The following is a 20567-nucleotide window of genomic DNA, read 5'->3' as shown; positions in this document are numbered from 1 at the left end:
ACAGTGTCTCAGACGACATGATTTCAGGTAAGGAAATCCACCAACAATTAAATGCAAAGAAATCCTGGGATGGAGACAAACACTCCCACATCTTGTGTAACCTTCCCTATCAGAGTAACGGAACTCGGGGAGCAGCAGACGCCCAGATCCAGCTGGATTTCCCATCATGGCGATAACATCCAGCCAATAGCTGCTCGGCCTAGCCGCTCAGGATGCAGGTGGGAACACATGTGTCTGCTCACTGAAGAGCTTTTAATGGCTTTCCTTTGTCTGTCTTCCCTCCCAGGCCTGGCCTGGACAGATCTGGCAAGGCTGCAATCAAGGTCCTCTTAAGAACAGCGGCTCTGGGCATTCCAGTCAAGTGGAAGAAGGGTTCTCTCCTCACATTCAATCCGAGGCAAGGGTAAGACTCCAATGGAAACGATGATAACTTCCCTGCAACTCTTCCTAATGCCAGGCAATGAGAAATCACTCCTTAAGGCAGAGAAGTCATTTAAACGGGGCCCCAGAGACAAAGTTCCTTGCCGCGCTGGACCCTGTACCTCCCATTCAAAACCATCCATCTGGGAAGGGCCCAAAAGAAATTCTGCTTTTTTTTTTCAGTTTGGGGTGGGGAAAGGAGGGGAAAGAAAGGCAGAGCTGTTAGGAAGGAGTCACTCAGGGCAACACGGAGCGGGGCTGAGAACTGCTGTGGTTGGTGGCTGCCCCACAACCCTCCAGAAGCCACAAGTCATTCTAGCTCATCCAAGACACCAGGAGAAGGGTGGTTTGTAAATGAATGTCAAAGAGCTTAAAATTTTCAGTGGCACAGTTTTAAAAATAATAAGAAAAGTAAATTAGGTTTGATATGACTCTGGAATTTGGATAAGACAGCCGAGTCAAGGATGCTCGTACAGCAACTTTAATCCACGGGCCAAGCGCTGAGGAAATGGTACTTAGAAATCTCTCCAAGCACCTCCATGGGAATCCTGAGAGCCCTGAACACCACTGGCACCACCAGTTAAGGTTCCTTCTAGGAGAGGAGGCTGCAGGAGGCTATAACAGCTGAGTAGGGATGGAGGGTGAGACTCAGGGATTCAGGGAGAAATCCCTCTGAAAACCTCGAGTGGGACTTGCCTGTCCTAGAACCAGCCCTTCCTGCAGACCTCCTGGGGGGCCACCTTTTCTGTTCTGGAAGAAAGGCTGACCCACACATGAACACAGCCGTCCCGAATTCCAACTAGAACAAAAGCACACTTTTCCTCCTCCTGGGATTTCTAAACAGTTATAACATTTGCAGAAATCCTCTCTCCACTACACCTTCCATGTGATGTCCATGCTGTGCCCGCTGAGTTGAGCACCCAGGCAAAGGATGTGGCAGGCTGCCTGGCCATCCTTGGCAGTTACCTGCCTGCTCACATACCCCCCACCCCCCGTGTGCATGCCTCGGACCCCCTGCTCTGCACCGGCAGTTTGCTCCCCTCTTCACGCATCTGGATAACAGCTTTCCTTCCTGCCTGTTCTGGGACTGAGACAATTCCTTTCAGTTTGAATTGTGTCGACTCCAGTTTTGAGAACAGTTCTCCCAGAACAGGTGTCCCCTCTCCTTTCCTCAGCTCCCCAGGCAGCCAACCACCCTCTGCCCATAAACCACCATCCTTGGGAACTAAACGCAGTGTGCTTCCATGCCGCACCTCAGGCAAGTGTGTCCCCAGGCCCCCGACAACAGGACACCCTTCCTCATCCGCTGTCCTGAACTCATTTGAGCAGAGTCACGTTCTAGCTGGAAACATCCAGAGTGCCTGGCTCTAACTTTTCACCGGTATCTTTACTGGAGGCCATCAAGCTTCACCTGGGACCTGCCTGGGCCATGGGTCCACTTCTTACCTCAGGCAGGTGGCCACCTGGCCTCTGTCTTCATTGGACTGAGCAAGGGAGCAGAGCTCCCGCTCTGGGCGACATCAGCCAGGGCAGGGCTTCTGCCAGCTCCAGGCGGTGAGGGGCACTTCTGTGGACCTGGGGACCCAGTTGTGCACTCACGCACTGATGGGCCAGGGTCCATCTAGGACTGACTGTGTGTCTGCAGGCACACAAGTGTCATCAAACACAGCTCCTGATCGCCAGGGTCTCTGTATCGCTCAACCTCAGCCCCGCGTTTCTCTCCAGGTGGGAGCATCAGGCCCCTGTGGGCTGCCTGTCCCCCTCCTGCTTTTTCCTTCCATTTCCAGGTCTCCCAGGAGGTGTCAGCTGCAATAAGACAGGACTACTCCTGACTGCGGTGGCTTCTTTTGGGAGGGCTGGGCCTTTCCTCACCTGACTCGCCAGCGATAAGCACGACTACTGGGCTTCCCTGGTGGCTCAAGTGGTGAAGCATCTGCCTGCAATGCAGGAGCCACGGGCGATGCAGGTTTGATCCCTGGGTCGGGAAGATCCCCTGGAGCAGGAAATGGCAACCCACCCCAGTATTCTTTCTTGCCTGGAGAATCCCAGGGACAGAGGAGAGTGTTGGGCTACAGTACACGGGGTCACAAAGAATCAGACATGACTGAAGTGACAGCATGCAAGCACCTGGTGCAGGGCTAGGAGAGTGGCGAAAAAGCATGGAATTTAGGTGACCTCGCAAGGGGTGAGCTGGAGCCAGGAGCACGTCCCGCACCACGGCTCAATGCTGGGGGTGACCTGGGGGGACAGGGCCAGGAAGCGAGAGATGGAGCAGGCAGGCAGATGAGGCCAGCAGCAATGATACAGGGTCTCAGATGTCAGGCCGGCAGCAGCCCTGCCCTGGTGCGCCCGGTGTTTCCTGGAGAGCTTTCCAGGCATCCCTCCCCAAGAGTGGGTGGATTAACTGATCAGGCCTGTTAACACTTGGCCACAGGCACTTCGAAGAGCCTCAGGGGCTCCTCTCCCGCAGCACAGCCCGTATGTCACCTCTGCTGGGTTCCCAAGTTCCCGTGAAGGCAGCGATTTTCAGAGGCCACAGGCAGAGCCAGCTGACCAGAGGAGGGGTAGATTCCAGAATGGAAAGACCCAAGAAAGGGCATCTGGAAGTCAGGAAAGACCCCAGAAAGAGCAGGTGGGGAGAGGCCCAGCCTGCAACAGCTTGCACATGGGCTGTGACTCTGGGGTCTGTCTGGAGCATCGTCTTCAGATTTCTGCGGGTTGGAGGGGTCACGTGGTTTGGTCTGACTCTCTAGGCAGGCGCTGATGTGGCTCAGGCTTATCTAACAGAGCCTCCTAAATCCGACAGAAGCAGAGATTTATTTTCCGCAAGGGAAGCTCTTTGTTTTTCCGAGTGGGTAGCCAGGTAGGCCGTGAGTAGAGTCCTTCTCCGCTCTCCCCACCCCACCTGGAAGCCCTGTTTAGACACTTCCCAGGTGCTGTCTTACCCAATTGTAAGCACGCTGCATGCATGGTTCCTGGGTTTCCCCAGCCCCCAAATGACCAGCTGAGACTTGGGTCTGTGCCCTCCCAGCCTCCAACTGCACTAGGAAGCATTCTTCTCAATCAAATGTCTCCCCTGGGCCTTATCACGCCACATTAGACCAACCTTCCCCCAAATAAAAGGCCCTCTAACCAATTTTCATGGAAATATTTTCTTTCTAACACTAAAAGTTCCAAATCATAGTAAACAACAGCCTCCAAAAATAATGTTATACTAACATCACTACCAATGCTCCCCTTGATTATCAGGGCATCACTTGATTTTTTAAAAAATTTTTCTCATGGGCAGTCAGCATGGATATGAGCTTCTGAAAAGAGTTCTTCCTGTGAGCAATCAGGGCTGCATTTGGCCTCAAAAAAATGAATGCTTGGAGCTCTCCCTCTTTCTCTCTAAAGTCAAATAGTGATGAACAACTTGGACACTGAGGTTTACCGCAAGGCATCCTGGTTCCTTAAGGGAAAGACCTGGGCAGAGCTGTCCCAGCTGGGCGGTCTGCTCCATGTCACTGACTCTGTCACAACCAACAACAGCTGGAAACACGGCCCTCTAAAGTGAAAGGTCTATCACAGACACCCTCTCGTGCTCAAGACCATCGCTTCCTCATGGTCACCGCAGGCTCAAGAAGCCAGCCTCATTTTCAGCTGGGTTTCTCAAGCTACCACAACAAGACAGGGAGACAGCCGCCTTCCAAAGCTCGCACAAGGCGAACCAAAAGATGGGGGCAGCTGCCTATCACGGCTAAGAAGGCATCTAAGGTCACGTTGTTAGTTGTTCAGTCGTCTCCGACTCTCTCCGACCCCGTGGACTGCAGCACGCCAGGCCTCCCTGTCCCTCACCATCTCCCGGAGCTTGCTCAAACTCATGTCCATTGAGTCGGTGATGCCATCCATCCATCTCATCCTCTGTTGCCCACCTCTCCTCCTGCCCTCCATCTTTCCCAGCATCAGGGTCTTTTCCAGTGAGTTGGCTCTTTGCATCGGGCTCATTAAAAAGCCCCAAAGCTGCCATCAGAAGAGCGGATGACAGACCCAGCTCATCCTCCAGGCAGGAACACAGGACAGCCCCTTCCCAGGGTGCCCCCACGACTGCCATCAGGAGATGCAGATCCTTCACCTTCTGTCTGAAGCCATGGCCAGAGCCTTTTCTGCCCTACCTCTTCTTCACCAGGGCAGATCACCAGAAGACTACCAGTCTCCCTGACAGCACTTGAGTTTCCTAGGGAAAGCCCTCTCGAGGACACACTGGCTTCCTTCAGGCAGCTGTACCATGCCATTTTTGCCTTCTCTGCATTGGCTGCTGGCAAACTGAAGGTACCTTGGTTTTTTGCATAAATAGCAAGCTCTCTTCTTTATAACATATATTTCTATAATTTGAATTCTTATTTTAATAGCCCTGTTGTATGGGTATATTATCATATGTGTGTGTGTGTGCTAAGTTGCTTCAGTCCTGTCTGACTCTCTGTGACCCATAGACTGCAACCTGGCTCCTCTGTCCATGGACTTTTCCAGGCAAGAATACTGGAGTGGGTTGCCACGCCCTCCTCCAGGGGATCTTCCAGACCCAGAGATCAAACCCGAGTCTCCTACATTCCAGGTGAATTCTTCAACACTGAGCCACCTGAGACATCCATACTATCATACAAGTGGTCCCAAATCATTTTAGGTAGAGACTAGAAATTGTCTCTAAAGTACCACTAGTTTCCTAATCTATAAAGTAAAAGCTAGGAAAACTGCCTCATAGGACGGATTCAATAACACAGTGAATACATAGCATCTAACAGTACCTGGTACACAGTAGGTGCTCTATGAGATCTGATGTGATTTAAACATCATTACTTCATTGTTAATTTATGTCCAAAGCAGCATTATTGATGTTACCAAGCCAAAAAATTTTCATTTAATCTATAATTTAGAACTTATTTTCCTGCAAATTGGATTGGAGCCAGTTCAAGGCACCAAATGAATTATTTTTGAACTACAATAACTGAAATAAACTATGCATACAAGACAGGGATAAAAATGCCAGCACTACAATGAGTTAGACATTAAAACTGAGCCTTACATTTAGCTTTGTGGTTTTTGGAAGCCAAAGCAAAAATGGAATCATGCTAACTTATGTGACACTCATCATCTGATAAATGGCCTGTGCAGCTCCTATGGAAAGTGACTCTTCTCCTAACACTGGCATCCGAGGATAAGTGTTCACACTGCTCCTCACAGGAGGTATACTGGGTACGGAGCAGAAGGGCCACGTCCATGCATGCCTGCACGCAAAGGCACGCACATTCATCCTCCAGAAGAGATGCTTCACTTTTCAGTATTAAATGATTAGGGCCTGGTGGGTGAGCTCTCTGGAGATTTCCCATGGGTACACAGAGCGGTGTTCTTTATTGTTTTCTAAAACTCTCACCAAGAAATTTTGTTAGAGAGCACGGACCAGTGGATCAGATCACTGAGAATACCATCCATCCTATGTCAGTTTACACACATTTAAGAAACATGGAATTAAATTATTCCTCTCTATCCCAAAGAATGGATCAGTTTCCAGGCTCGCATCTGTGAAACAGCCTGTCCAGTGGCTTTCCTGAAAGTGCAGGCTGGCCTCCACCTTACCGCTCCAACACAGCCTCCCCGACTTCTCGAGGCGGATGGCCAGGGGAGTCCGTGGACAGGGAGGCTGACTTCATCCACGGAGGATCTGCCTCTCAATGCTTGCGAATAACCAGAGACAACAGAATTCTCTGGGAAAACCACAATTGCCCAGCCAGGGGCAGGACCAAATGCTAGCAGGATTTACTGGCTTTGATGAACAATAAGGTGTTTGTTTTTGCAGGTAATTAGAGTTCAGTAGCAAGCTATAAAGAGTTCTCCGAGAATTCTAAACAGACGGTAGCTAAAGGCTATTGGAATATGACTGAATCTAATCAGTCATCTGCAGACCTCCCGAGTTAAGATGCCAGTATTTGATAAAGCACAACCACACAGACCACCAGAGAGGAATGGCGCTCTGTGTTCTTAATGTCCAGGGAGAAAAGGCAAAAACGTGTGCTCACGTGTGCTCACATGTGCTCATGTGAGGGGATGACTCCTGCCATGGGAGGCAGCAGGTCACATAAACATATCTCTTCAAAGGTCCACACACCCTGTATGCTGGGAAATGTTTCGGCAACTCTACACTCTCACAACTGTTAGGGAATGGGTTCCCAGGTACTACGAAGGGCTGGGTGGGGCATTTGACAGAGAGAAGTGGTTTGCAAAACCATACGCATTTACGCTTTTCTTTCAGCACCCACTATTGAATGTGGGGCTTGTTGTTGTTGTTTTTTCTTAACAAATCTGAGATATGAATACAAATTTGATTACAATTAGTTTAAAAAGTTTTTTTCTAGTAGTCTAGACAAAAGAGGACGAGCAAAGTGCTGTCACCAATATTTTTAAAATACTGTCAATTGAGGTTTGACAGAAAACAACAAAATTATGTAAAGCAATTATCCTTCAATAAAAAAATAAATTAAAACATACTGTCAAGATGAAATAAATGTGTTCTTAGAGATAACTGCTCATCTTGCTTGTCTTGGCCAAGAACTTGTTATTTTCTCCTTAATACCAGAAAATACGCCTAAGATTATTTTCACTTACTCACATCATGATAACCAAGAGGGACAGAAAAGTGAACAACAAACCCACCCACAGGAGTGAAAAAAATTAAAATGAGACCAGATAAATGAAACAAGGTAAAAAAAAAAAAATCAAGCCCCAGATATGGCTAAGACTAGGGGACAACAGCTGCTTTCGAACTCCTTACCCATAGCCTCTACCCTTGAGAAGCTTGAGTTCACATTTAGGATTCTAGGCATCTTACTATCTAGGGCACTAGGAAAACTTGACAATACATATATTTTCTCCAAGAACTAGATTTCCATTTAATTTTGTTCTCTTCAGTCCAATATAAATTTTCCCATTGTTTTGCATGTTTTGGCCTCAATTTATTTATTTAAAGTTCTTAAGCAGTCACCTCACAATGTTTCCTTCAGAGAAACATGAAACCGCTACTCCAGGAGGAAGAGAAAACCCTCGGGCCGCAGGTTGAGAGTCAGCTGGCCTCCTGCCCCCGAGGCTCCCTGCAGGTGATCTCAGCCTTGGGCCAGCCACTCAAGCCCCAGCCCTGCTGTCTCCCCGTCTGAAACGCCAGCAGGCAGCCTCAGATTCTGTCCACACTTTGGCCTCTAGGGTTCTGTGGTTCTTTCTTCCTCAAGGGGAGAATTGCCAATGGACAAAGGGCATAGCTGATGATTCTTTAAACTAAGACACTGACATTCTGCTTTCAGAAAGTTGGACTTTGTTTGAACCTGGCTGAAGGAAAAAAAAAAAAAATTCAATGGCAAGAAGATAATCCCACTATCTGAATATATTTAGAGTGAATCAAAATCGTGCTGATCTGGGAAAGGGGATGCAACTCATGACGACACTCTGAGAAAAACCTCTTCCCTTTACAGAATGTGCTTTAAGGATAGACCAACCTCAAATGAGCATTTCCGCTCTCAGAGACAGTCTGTTCAGTGATCTCCTGGATTCCCTGAAGGGCTGGGACCTGGGCTTGCCTAGATCCCTACTTGAGAGGAAGCAAAGGCGCCCAGCAGTACTGTTTTAGAACTTCCAGAATCTGAGTGAAAAGACTATGTATTCAGAAAAGCATTTAAAGAGGCAGAACAATCCAGAGTCTGATACTTACTTGTGGCCCAGCTCATGAGCGATGGTAAAGGCCAAATTGAGGCCATTGTCTTCGGCAAGCACACATTTCCTCTTAGCACTGCACACACCTCCTAAGTAAGCAATTCCTGCAGCAGAGACACAAAACACATCCTCTTCAGAACATGCGAGGTCCTGACCTCGCAGGGCAAATCCACACGGTCAGCATCACACACCATCGAGAGAGGCAAGTAGGGGCGAGGATGACCACGGGACTGGGCCTGTATCTCCAGAGCTCATGGAGACTGGCTGGTCGGTGTAGGATGCTTCTGTACTTGTCTAATGATAACAATAACCACCACAAGCATCTCTCGAGCATTTAACATGGGTCAGGCTGAGCAGTTGGCACATCTTATCTAACAAAGTCCTCATTAGCCAGGATGGAGGCAACAGGGAAACCACGGTTCAAAGAGGAAAGGTAACTTTCTCAAGGTCCCCTGGACTGGCACCTGGAGCTGGAGGCTGAGGCAGCCAACTTCAGCATCCAGGGCCGGGGCCAGGCGAGGCCAGCAAGGCAAGGTACCCAGCGTGGCAAGGTTCATGGAGAGGACCCTGAGGGGGTGAGCAGGCTCCTTCAGACTCCGTGCCCCAGGCCTCCACATCCCCTGCCAGACCAGGGCCAGGGCTCGCTCAGAGCAGGCCAAGGACAGCAGGAAGGTTCAAGAAAATGTCTCAGGAGCTCCTCAAAGGAGGAGACCGGGTCCTGGGAGGAGTGAAAGACACCGGAAGAGTAAGGGCCTGGAGGCCACCTGGGAAGATGGACCCCGCAGTCCAATGGCTCATCCCTGCACACATGTGAGAGACCCCAGGACCTTCCCTGAGATGGGAAGACTGAGGTAGTGCAACTAGGGGAACCAGACTCAGGAGAACACTGTGAGCAAGGGGCTGAGGAGAGACGATGGGAGGTGGCCGGCCTGTGGGGGTGATGGGGGTATTCCAGGGGAGCAAAGCTGTTCTACAGAGGCCCGTGACCAGGAGAGGGCCTCGGATGGACTGGGCACAGCCGCAGGTCATGGGCATCAGCCATGTACGGCTGCCCCTCTCTAGGCTGACACCGCCCGTGGAGCCTCTGCACACTCCTTCACAGCTCTGAACCTCGGAAGGGCATCTCCGTGGTCCCCTCCAAGGACCCTCAGCACAGGGCCTGGGACAGGATTTGAGTGCTGGTGGTGGCTGACTCCCCACTGTGTCCTGTGACATGAATGAGGGGCTGAGGGCCCGGGGGCGGTTGGTGGGTCGCAGGCCTGGGCAGGCCCGGTGCGGCCCTCGCTGTGCGCTCACAGGGGTGCGGAGCAGGCAGTGGCTTCAGCTGGGCGTGCACGGGCTGGTGGCATGGGTGACCCATGCCTGCCCACCGGCCTGCACCCTGGGAAGTGCTGTGGCCACACACGGCTCCCTCAGTGTGCTCAAGGAGTCTTGGGAGCGAAGGGCATCCCCGCGGGCACAGGGGCCAGGGCGGGAAGGGGCTGACGGTAAGTAGGGGGATTTAGGAATTAAAAACGAACCTCCCTCCCCACTCCCGAAGAGCTAAACCAACATCCTGTTTGTTGACATCAAGACTAAGCTGGGGCAGACCCCGGCACACACGGGGCCCCCTCACAACCCCCGCGAGGGGCAGACCCTGCGAGGGGCAGCACTGGAGCTGGGCACCACGGCACACGCCTGCTTTTATTTGGAAACACTCGTGGCCAGGGTTGAAGTTTTTGTTTTCCACGAAAAAAAAGAAAGGAAATGCTCTTAGGCCTCAAGATGTGTTTTTTTGCACGCGGGCATCTTAACGCAGAGGATGGGAAGGAAGAAAATGACAACCAGAAAGGACACGATCTGCCTTTGTGGTGCCTTCAAGGTCGTTATTCTGGTTTTGTTTTAAAAACGCTTTGTGGGCTGCTGCAAAAAGTCCAGCAGTGAGTGGGGCGGAAAGCTTCCACAGGGCATTGACGGCATCCGCATGCCGCACACACGCATGCACACACACACACACACAGACACACACACTCACTCAATCACTCACTCACTCAAATGCACCCCTGGTCTGCCCAGCCTCCCGGGTCAGTGAATCAATCGGAAACAATCAGACATGCTCGCCCCAAGGAGTCGTCTGGTGAGGGGGAAAGACAGACATCCAGGGCCAGCTGTGCTGAGCTTGCTGTCCCAGGACCGCCCGCTGAGCCAGCAGCCTTCAAATACCACAGGATCACGCCCTCAGTCCTGGCTGCACTCAGCACCGGAATGGGGCATCGTGAGCTTCCATTCTAACTGGGCAACACGCAAGGCTGGGGAACAACTAAGTGGAGGGCGGCCCAATAATCGCATTTTGGTTTCTCCAAGGTGCAGAGGACTTTTTTTTAAACTAGAAAATGAAGCCTCGGTTTATAAGAGATACTCCCAGACAAAGGTGGATTAAGGTCTAGTGCTTTTAATGATTTATTCCAATTGTGAACTGCTGTTCATAAAACCAAGCAAGGCAAAGCACCTCAACAAAAACAGCCCCAAAATGGAGCACTGGAGCTTGCAAATTTATGAGCAATGCTGTGGAAAATGCTTAGAACTCGAAAAACAAAGTCTGGAGAGAAGCCCAGGTTGTTGTAAAAGCGCTGTAGGGAACAGATGGTAGTTAAGCCAGGAGCTTCAGGGGAAAGCACAGCCCACCACTATTCCATGTTTTCTGGGAACAGCAGTGTAGAGAGCAGGGTGTGATGGAGACACGGAGACACCCTGTTACCTCTGCAAAGCCTCCAGCTTGAAAACGCCATCAGATCCCACCTCAGCACTTGTCAAGAAATGAGGAAAACCCAGTTTTCTCAGCATCGACTTTGTTTTTTAAATTAAAAAAATGAAGTCTGTAAACATAAGTTCTGAAACTGTGGAAGCGGAGGGACCTTCTTGTGGAACTGGAATTCCCCACAGACAGCAAGGATTTCTCAGACCCCAGAGTGGTGCTTCCAATGGTTTTGGCCTTCCATGATTTAAAATTCTACACCAGAGAAATCAGAGTAGAATTTAATTTTGAAATCTTAAAAAACATCAATTCCACATGTTTGCAGAGCTCCTTGGAACAAAAGTGAAGCAGAAAAGCAACTGGCATTTATTAGGGTTCTCTCCACAGGCGAGTTCAGCTCTGCATGTGGGGTCCTCCCTTATTTGGAAGGTATTACTGGCCCCACTTCACAGGCAGAGAAGTGAAGGTTCAGCATCCAGTACATGGCTGATCAGGGCTCAGACTTGTGTACAAATGCAGGGCTCTCTTTCTCCAGCACCCATGCTCCCCCAGGCAAACGCTGGGCCTCCCACACCAAACTTTTGGTAACCAGCAACAACGATAAGCTTGAAGGATTTAAAAGATTTTCATAAATCTTAATGTGCACTTATGCTGAGGTGTGGGTGGGATACAGTAAAGGTTTCACATGTTTAAGTCCAAATTCTTTAATCCTAAAGATGAAAAGACTTGAGGGATATGTGGTCATATTAGCAGTAGTCATATTAGCAGTAGTAGGACATGGTTAAGTCATTACAAATCTTTCCATTTTTTTTCCTTTGGACAGTGAATATGTACTTGCTATGAAAATTAAAGGTATTGATTATATCTCATTTATTCAAGGTGACATACCACAGAGGCAGAGGTGGGAGACTAACAAACCACCACCCACAAAATCTATCTGGATTTTGATTCTGAGTGTATAGCCCTGAAGGCAGTAGACACGAAGGAAGTTTGCAGTCAACACGCAATTGAGTGTGTGCTTGTATCCTAAGGGCAACTCACTCCATCTCTATGAAACCCTTGGCACAGATTAGGCAAAGCAATATACATTTTGGAAAGTCTGAAATACTGGAGTTACAGATGCAGGGCTGTAAAGCGTTTTCCTGATGCCTGGAGAAGTGTATCTAATTCATCACAAAGCAGCCCCCAGAGCCTCCCAACCCAGTTCCTCAGGCAAACCAACTCAGTGCGGACACACGCTTCTCCATTCCTTTTCTTGGTAGGAGCACAAGCTTGAGAAGCAAATTGGGTGAGATGCTTTAATTTCTTTTTCAGTGGAAAACTGTGTGGTATAAGCACATAGTTCTTAGACTTAGAGTTGACCATATGATCTTTTCTAGATTTAAAGAGTAAACAACACCCAATTGTATAAACTCTGGTTTATCCCGCAAATTGTCTGTGTAAACAGTTTACAGCTGCTGGCCCTGTTGCCCATTACTCAGACCTTCTTGGGCTCTGCCTCTGAGAGAGATGGTCATCTTTCTCCCACCAGCCGCTCCAGGAATCAACACCATCATGGTTATCCCTGGCATACCACGCTGCCAACTATGAGATCGCAATTTACATCAATTCTCTCAGCAATCACAGCAGTAGAGATTGAGTTTCATGCTCAGGCTTGTCAACAAGTCCTTGTGCTCTTGGAAACTCACTAAGTGGTTGGAGGTATGATCTGAATTTGTGAACGGCATCAGGAACAAATGTCTTAAAACCTAGAACGTGACAGATGAAAAGTAACTACGGTCGATTCTTATTACTCACGGTACCTGGATTCTAAAAGGAAGCTCCGAACCCTGAATTCTGGAATAGAGAACAATTGGTCCTAGGGGAAATACAGGGTTTGGTTCCTGGGAGCCTCTGATCACATTTTTGTCAACTGACACATAACTTTGTTTTATGTGTCTTTCTGTTTAAAGACACCTATTCGATACGTATCATTGATTCATTAACATTGAACCAAGTGCCTGTAACTCAAGGCTGAATGAAGTTCATCTAGTGTTTTCTTTGCAAGGCATGTGGCAACCCTGAGCTTTGAAACACTAATCAGCACTTCAGCACTATCCTTGGAGGCCACTTAAAACAGCAAAATCACCACTAAAAGCAGAAAAATAGGAAAAACAAGGTGCCAGAGAGACCTCAAAAAGGACACTTGTTCATAGCATGAGAGCTGAAACAAGAAAGAAAAACACTGCCTTGTTTGACCTCTCCTGGGAACATGCCTGTTGGGTGACTCAAATATTTCACCATTCTCCATGTATCTGCAAATGACCACAAAAGTACTGCAAGTACTGATTTGGGAGTTTCAAACAAATTTTAACGAGTAGGTGAATTCACAAATGCGGACTCTATGAACGAGGAAAATTGGCTGCATTCTCAAAAACCATGTCTTTTATCAGGCACAATGAAGTCCTTATCAGTTGCAATAAGGAAAATCACTTTTCATTTACATTTCCTATATATGCTGCTTATATTTCCTAACTCTACACTATTAGATTAACTGACTCAGGCCCTTCTCCATAATTCTGCTTCTGCAGTCTCTGAGATCAGTGGTTCACAGGGTCATTGGAAGTCACTGACCCCCTAAAGACTTCTGCACAAAGTGGACAGAGCCCCATAAAAGCTGAAGGACAGGCTTCTAACAAATCGGGAAAGAGGGTTCATGGTAAGTGTCTGGAGAGGTGGCAAGGGTACGAGAGGGTGGTGCCACTGCTTGGGACTGAGGGACACTGCTTTCCAGCACGGCCCTGCCCATGGCTTTCTGCCCTGGTGCAGGACCCCCATGTTCCAGGGGTCACAGCAGGACAGCCCCTTCCAGATGCAGTCTTGTCTTAGCAATTCCCCCACAAGTAGGAATCCCATCTCCCTGCTCTTCTGGGTCCCTTGGGGTCAGTCACAGTGGAACGAAGTTGAGTTAATAAGGTCTTTATCCCTATACCATGGGTGGGGGTGGGAGGCAATGGCTTAAAAAGCAGCACTGGTTCCCTGCTTAAACATGAGCACTGCAGAAGTTGCCACGGCAATACAAAACTGTCTGTGCCAAACATCTATCTAACCTGGAAGCACTGATGAAGCAAAAACCCAGCAGCTCACAAGGGTCAAATGAAGCAGTAAACAGACAAAGTGTGAAGGTAACAGCTTCCAAGTCTGACCACTGAAGGGCTCACATGCTTGATTTTGAAACTTAATACCAAGTTAGAGTAATCAAAGTGGTATGCTACACACATAGACATTCAGATCAACTGAACAGAACCGAGAACCCAGAAATAAACCTTCACGTTTATAGTCAACTGACTTTTGACAAAGGTGCCAAGACCATCCAATGGGGGAAAGAAGAGTCTTTTTCAACAGATGGTGCTGAGACAAATAGATACCCAATGTCAGAACCCCTTTCTTAGATCATACCCAAAAATGAACTCCAAATGGATTGTAGACCTAAATGTAAGAGCTAAAACGATAAATCTCCCAGAAGAAAACAGAAGTAAATCTCTCCGATCAGAGGGGAAGGCAAAGCCTTCTCAGATGTAACACCAAAAGCATGAGTGAGGATAAAAAAAATCCCATGCCAGTGTGTTTACCAATGCAGACATGGCCTTCTTGTGGCCCACAAAGGGGAACGGCTGGGTGGGGGCTGGGAGTGAGGTGGGGAGAGATGGAATTCCCAGCCAAGCAGTGAACGTGCTGATACCTCCCCAGGGAAGCTGTCCAGCCATGATGCCTGCATTATGGCTTCCTGCTAAGTAGGATTGTCCCAGCAGCCTCTGTGCTACAGGCTAGCTCATGCAGCCGTGTCAAATCCTTGTGAGCTGCTGCTCTGTGTGTGCATGGGCGGGTGTGTGTGTGTGTGTGTCTTGATTACGGTCAGAACCAGAAAGGACAACGTGTGCTGGGCCGCACTCCAGCTTAGGACAAACATGCCCTCACTCCGGGCATCCCAGGCACCTCCAGGATCTAGGGGTTTAGGAAGAGATGTCACCCCTGGTGAGGGAAGCACACAGCAAGACCCCCAGAGGACTCAAGGGTTGCTGGGCTAGAGCTGAGACTCCTACAATATAAGCTAAGTGAGTGAAGTGTAAACGGAGTCAACTCCCCCTGGAATTCACAAACTGGAACCAAAAAATTTATCTGAAAGGTTTGCTGCACTCTGTGGAAACCGAAACATACCAGGAGACGGCGAGGGAAGAGAAATAACTATTGACATTCAACAGACCACGGCCAGCTTGAGCCAGGTGCACAGAGACACCGTGCAGGCTTCCTATGCTCCAGCAAGATGGCGCTTGTGTCAGGGAAGAGGATCCCCAGGGAGCAGACAGGGCTCCTCCAAAAGCTCAAGAGGCCTCTCCTCGGAGGGCGCACAGGGGCTCAGGGGCTTCTGCCCCAGGCCCAGACCCCCACCAGAAGGGCCCCAGCAAATTCACCTCAGGACGTCAAAGGAAGGAGGTCCGTGCCGAGATCCTGAGACTCATTTTGTCAAATACTTCGCACAGTGTTTCCTGACTGCCTGTACGTTACAGCATCACGCCAGGCAAAAGATCCGAAGATGAACCAAAGGGGTGCAGGCCATGGGAAACAGTCCCAAGAACACCATTCCAGCAAGAAGACAGGGAGGCAGGTGGAAAGGTGAGCAGACACTTTTTACACCAAGCTCGGGGCCCGACAGGTGGGCGCTGGGGTCTCTAAGAGACGATCGTCCCGGTGTCGTGTGTCCAGGTCTGGGCTCCCGGGAAAGCAGACAACGGAGACTGCAGATGGAGCTGGCTCTGGGTCCCCTGCTCCCCCATGCAGCCTCAGTCCCCTGCTCGGGGTCACTGGTCAGAGCAGAGGACCCCCGCCCCCAGAGAACCAGGCCCTCCTCACTCTCACCTTGGGTCCCTCAGCAAACATGTCTGGACGCCCTGGCCACGGCTGGCTCCACTGGCGGGAGCCTGCCGGCAGCACTGTGAGTGCAGCAGGGATGCAGGCCTTCAAGTTTCATTTCAAAGACCTCCAAACCCTATTGTGTGCTCCCCAAGCACCACGGAGGGAAACAGACCCTGCCAGGCTTGCTCGGTGTCTGCGTGTCTCAAGCTCTCCTGGGTGTGCACATGCACGCGTATGGGTTTGTGCGCGGGCACACACGAGTGTGCCTGGATGCGGCTCTGGGCAGCCACCACCAGGCAAGGTTTCTGAAAACCGGCGGTGTGAGGTGGACGCCCACGCTCCTGTGGTAAGGAACCCCGGTGGATTTCAGCGGTTTTACTACATTCCCATTTGCTCCCCATTTAGCATCTGTTTTTGTCAATAATTCCAGGGACCTTTACTAGTCCTCCTTTCACAGCTTTGCGACTCCTCCATCCTCCTCTCTCCCCATCATCTTTCCTCTCCCTGGGGCTGAGGACGCCCTCTTTCTCCCTAGGGAAAGTTGGGGTTTAGGGGTAGGGTCAAGATGTGCTTTCCTTAAAAACAGCTTGGTCCTGTGGGATGTGGAAAATGACACAACCAAGGCTTCCACAGGGCCAGATACCCCAAGGGAGTACCTAGGGGTGGATGTGAAGTGTTCCCTGCCGAAATTCAAGTGCCACCTGGCAAGAGGGATGCACTCCTGACCTAGCCTGCTCGTGGTCAAATGCACCCTGAGTCATAGTCTCCCGCAGCAGTCCTGTCTGAACTAAATGTGTGAGGCCAGCGGCAGGCAGGGCGTGAGGGAAGACCACCACGTTGTGATGGCAGCTGAGCTGGAAGAAGGCATGGCAGCTGGCGGCGAGGGGAGAGAGCACCCGGGGCAGCGCCCAGGGAGGGGCACACCTGGCTGAGGGCAGTCACACAGGTGTCCACTTTCTACAGACCTACCACGTGACAGAAGCACTCAGGCACGGCTTTCCCAGAGGCAGAGGACACCAAAGGGCACACGGGGGTCTTCCCAGGGGCTGGCGCTCTCTGACCACCAGATCTGGGATCCGGTCACACCGAGTGCTCAGTTTCAAACATTCACTGAGCAGCACACCTAGATATGCTTGTTTTTATGTCAATTTGACAAAGAGAAGAGGTGCACACACAAGAGAAAAAGGAGAGTATGGACCTGATTTAATGATCTGAAACTGGTCAAGATTACTGGCCAGTTCAGATCTTGTCCCAGGAGCTAACATACAACCTGGTGACTACAGTTGGTAAGACTATATGATATAATCGAAATTGGTGTAGAGAGTAGAACTTCAATGTTTTCACCAGCTCCCCCCAAAAAGTAAATATGTTAATAAACTCCATGGTCGGAGGAGGGGATCCTTTTCACAAATTACCAAGTGGTACACTTCAAATATCTTAAATTTTTGTCAGTGATACCTCAATAACACTGGGAAAGAAGACAGGTTATCTTAAGAGAATTCAAGGGTCTTAGGTTGATGAAATCATAGTGCTATTAATTAGTTAATTAAAGTGGTATTAATGAGTTAAGGTTTGCTTTTATCTGTATCCCCAGACTTTACCTGTTTTACCTGTATTTCTTGGACCATTTGAGGTGGCCTTATATGGTCCCATTCTTCCAAGGACCCTTGCAATGGTATGTTCTTGAAACTTGCCTGAAGCAGCCTTGACTACAGCTTCACCCCCTCTCATACTAATAACTGTATTTGTACAGAAGAATAAAATACAAGGTCATATGCAGAATTACTTGCCAAGTTAGCAAAGAGAAGCTTTTTCAGAATAATTAAGAAATCATGTCTCTTGCTAAACGCTGAGCCCAGCAAAACCACCCTCTAGGGGATGAACTGTGGAACGTGAGTGTGGCCTGGGGTGAAGGTCAGCAGCATCCAGGGCCCTTCCCCGCTGTGCTTTGTCCTAGGGCCCTTCAGGTGTGGGGAAGGTCAGGCCCCAGGGCAGCTCTGGACAGCAGCTTCTGATGCAGGTCTGTCAGTGCCTGCTGGCAGGACCCCACAGCCCGTCAACTAAAGAGAGGGTCCTCACACGGGAAGCTGGCCGTCATCTGGGTGCTGACTCAGCTCCCGTGAGCTACAGTCCACCCACCATGCCAGCCCCCACTCCAGACAGCCTCAAGAGGCCTGGGGAGGGGGGGCTCTGCCTCTGCGGACAGAAGGCAGAAAGGACAACATTCCACTGCCGTTAAAAACAAAAGCTAGCCTCTTAGAAAGGAATGCTGATGAGAAGTCAGGTGGGCCCCCAGCACAGTGACAGAAAACAGGCCAGCCTTCAGCAGGACAGGCAGCAGGCGAGGAAGATGCCCAGCCTGGGGAAGTGTCCCCAGACATGGCAGGGAGTGGACGGTTCACCTTTGGGTTCAACATCTTACTGCTCTACGCTTACGGATACAGCTCGTACCTAAGGCTGCTGTCTTAGTTCCTTCAAGCTGCTGTAACAAAATGCCACAGAGATGTACTGCTCACAGTTCTGAAGGCTGGAAATGTGAGACTAGGGAGCCAGCGTGGTTGGGGGTGAGGGCGCTCAGAGCCTTTGAGGCACAGTCGGCAGGGAATTCTGTGAGGCCCCTCTTATATGACACTAGTTTCAACCATGAGGGTGCCATCCTCATCTCCTAACCATTAGGTTTCCAATATATCGATCTGGGGGAACAGAAACATTTAGATCAGAACAGCTACCTTGGACCTCAAGACTAGCCCCAGACTACAGAAAAACGTGCAGGTCAGGGCCTATGTTTGAATAAACAAACGTTCATCTTTTAAGCAATTCCACACGCTTCCATCTTGCCTCTGTGGTGATGATGATGGCCCCATGTTCCATTCCCAGGACCAGGGGATCCTGAGAACTCCTCTGTGGCCTTCCACCAAGGCTGGCCAGCCATCAGGCCCACACCTGCCCCAGACTCACGCCACATCCAAAGGACTCACCACCCCAAACTGTGTCTCCTCAAGTTTTCCTCCCCTTGAAGTTCAAAATCTTGTAGACCTGATCATTCTCTCTCCTCCTCCCTCTCTCTCTCCTTCCACCCCACCTCAGTAACCATCAAGTACTGCCATTTCCTGCTGCTCGCAGACTCTGGAATTCGTTTCTTTTTGGTCCCAAGTCCAGAACCTTTAAGCTTGGATTATTGTGGTAGCTCCTCAGGGGTCATCTTTCCTGTTTCTCTCCACTCCAGTGAGTCCTTTAAAGGCTAGATTCAAGTTTCCTCTCTTCCACTGATTCTCCCCTCATCCTGCCAGCTCACAAAACCTGGCCCTCTAGAGCCTGTCGCAATACCTTTACTTTACGATGGGCCCCGTCTTCCTGCAGTCCAGTCATCTGACCAAATCTTATGTCTGCAGGGATGTTAAGCATCTCTGAGCCAGCACCCACACACTATTTCATAATTAACATGGGCTAGTTAATTATGAAACAGGTTCTCAATAAGTTCCATAAATGAGTAAAAGGATACCAGTCCTACCAACTTCATCTTCATAAAAAGTACCCTCTGGTGCTTAAGAAGTAGACTAGAGTTCGATGCATAAGACAGGGTCCTCAGGGCTGGTGCGCTGGGACGACCCTGAGGGATGGGATGGGGAGGGAGGTAGGAGGGGGGTTCAGGATGGGGAACACGTGTACACCCCTGGCTGATTCATGTCAATGCATGGCAAAAACCACTACAATACTGTAAAGGAATTAGCCTCCAATTAAAATAAATAAATTTAAAAAAAAAAGAAGTCGACTGGGACAGGAAGGAATAAACGGTGAGGATGAGCATAAGGGTACAATGATACTAACATCAAACCTGTGTGTACCAGACCCAATGCTAAAGACTTCCCGTCATTGTCTCATTTTATACTTACAATCACCTAGTGAGGTAAATACTATTTATTATCTCCATGACACTGATGAAAAAGTAAGACCCTAAGAAGCAGACAACTCACTTGAGGTCAAACAGTGAGTGATGGAGCTTGGTTCCCATCTCAGATCTTTTGGACCAGAGGCCTCACACTAAACTTAAGAGGCTGCAAGCTGGTAGCCACAGAAGAATTCAGACTATAGAAGTGTTCTGTCTGGACCACTATGTAAAAAAAAAAAAAAAAAAAAATTAACCAATCACCAAAAATTAAAAATTAGGGGAAACTACATAAAATTCAGATTTCCTAACTCTTCTTAAAATAACAGATAACCAGAAAATGATACACTGGTCAGTTGATGGTGCCAGGACAACAACTGATCCAAGTGGAAACAAATGAATTAAAACCCCCACCTCAACGCACACTCACAAAAATAAACTCTAAACAAATACAAATGTGAAAACAAAACTTTGAAAGGGTAAGAAGAAAATACAAATAAATGTCATTATTATTTCACAACATTAAAAACACTTTAAAACAAGTCCTAAAAAGCAGAAATCAGAAGGCAAAGAGCTGTCATCTAGCTAAATCCATGCAGAAAATGCCTACATGACAAAAGTCACAGGCATAAAAGGACAGACACGAAGAAGATATTTTCAACTCACATGACCAAGGAAAGATTTACAAGAGTCTTCCTGACTAACAGCCAGAGGTATGCAGGACAGAGTCCCCAGAAGACAGCAGCTCACACGCAGCATGCTGGCAAAACCTGACGGTTGTCAGCCTTAAAGACTCAGATGCTGGGGATCAATAGAGTATAAGTTGGTATAAGGGCTGTTTTAGAGAGCAAGTTGGCTTGTCTAGAAAATCTGAGGGCTGTGAAAGCGTTGTGGAATGGT

At 49.1% G+C, this 20567-nt stretch overlaps 1 protein-coding gene across 1 annotated transcript in view; it reads right to left on the bottom strand.

The window, feature by feature from the left end:
- The window catches only part of ADAMTS17 (ADAM metallopeptidase with thrombospondin type 1 motif 17), a 390285-nt gene that overhangs the window by 213429 nt on the left and 156289 nt on the right, over positions 1-20567 (bottom strand). Inside the window, exon 8 of the mRNA XM_068991384.1 lies at positions 8153-8258. Coding sequence (XP_068847485.1) covers positions 8153-8258 — 106 coding nt within the window. The remainder of the gene's footprint in view (positions 1-8152; positions 8259-20567) is intronic.

This window comes from Capricornis sumatraensis, chromosome 19, assembly GCF_032405125.1.
Source record: "Capricornis sumatraensis isolate serow.1 chromosome 19, serow.2, whole genome shotgun sequence".
In the NCBI taxonomy this organism is placed as follows: Eukaryota; Metazoa; Chordata; class Mammalia; order Artiodactyla; family Bovidae; genus Capricornis; species Capricornis sumatraensis.
Note: the sequence above shows the minus strand (reverse complement) of the source record. Positions and strands in the feature narration are given on the sequence as shown.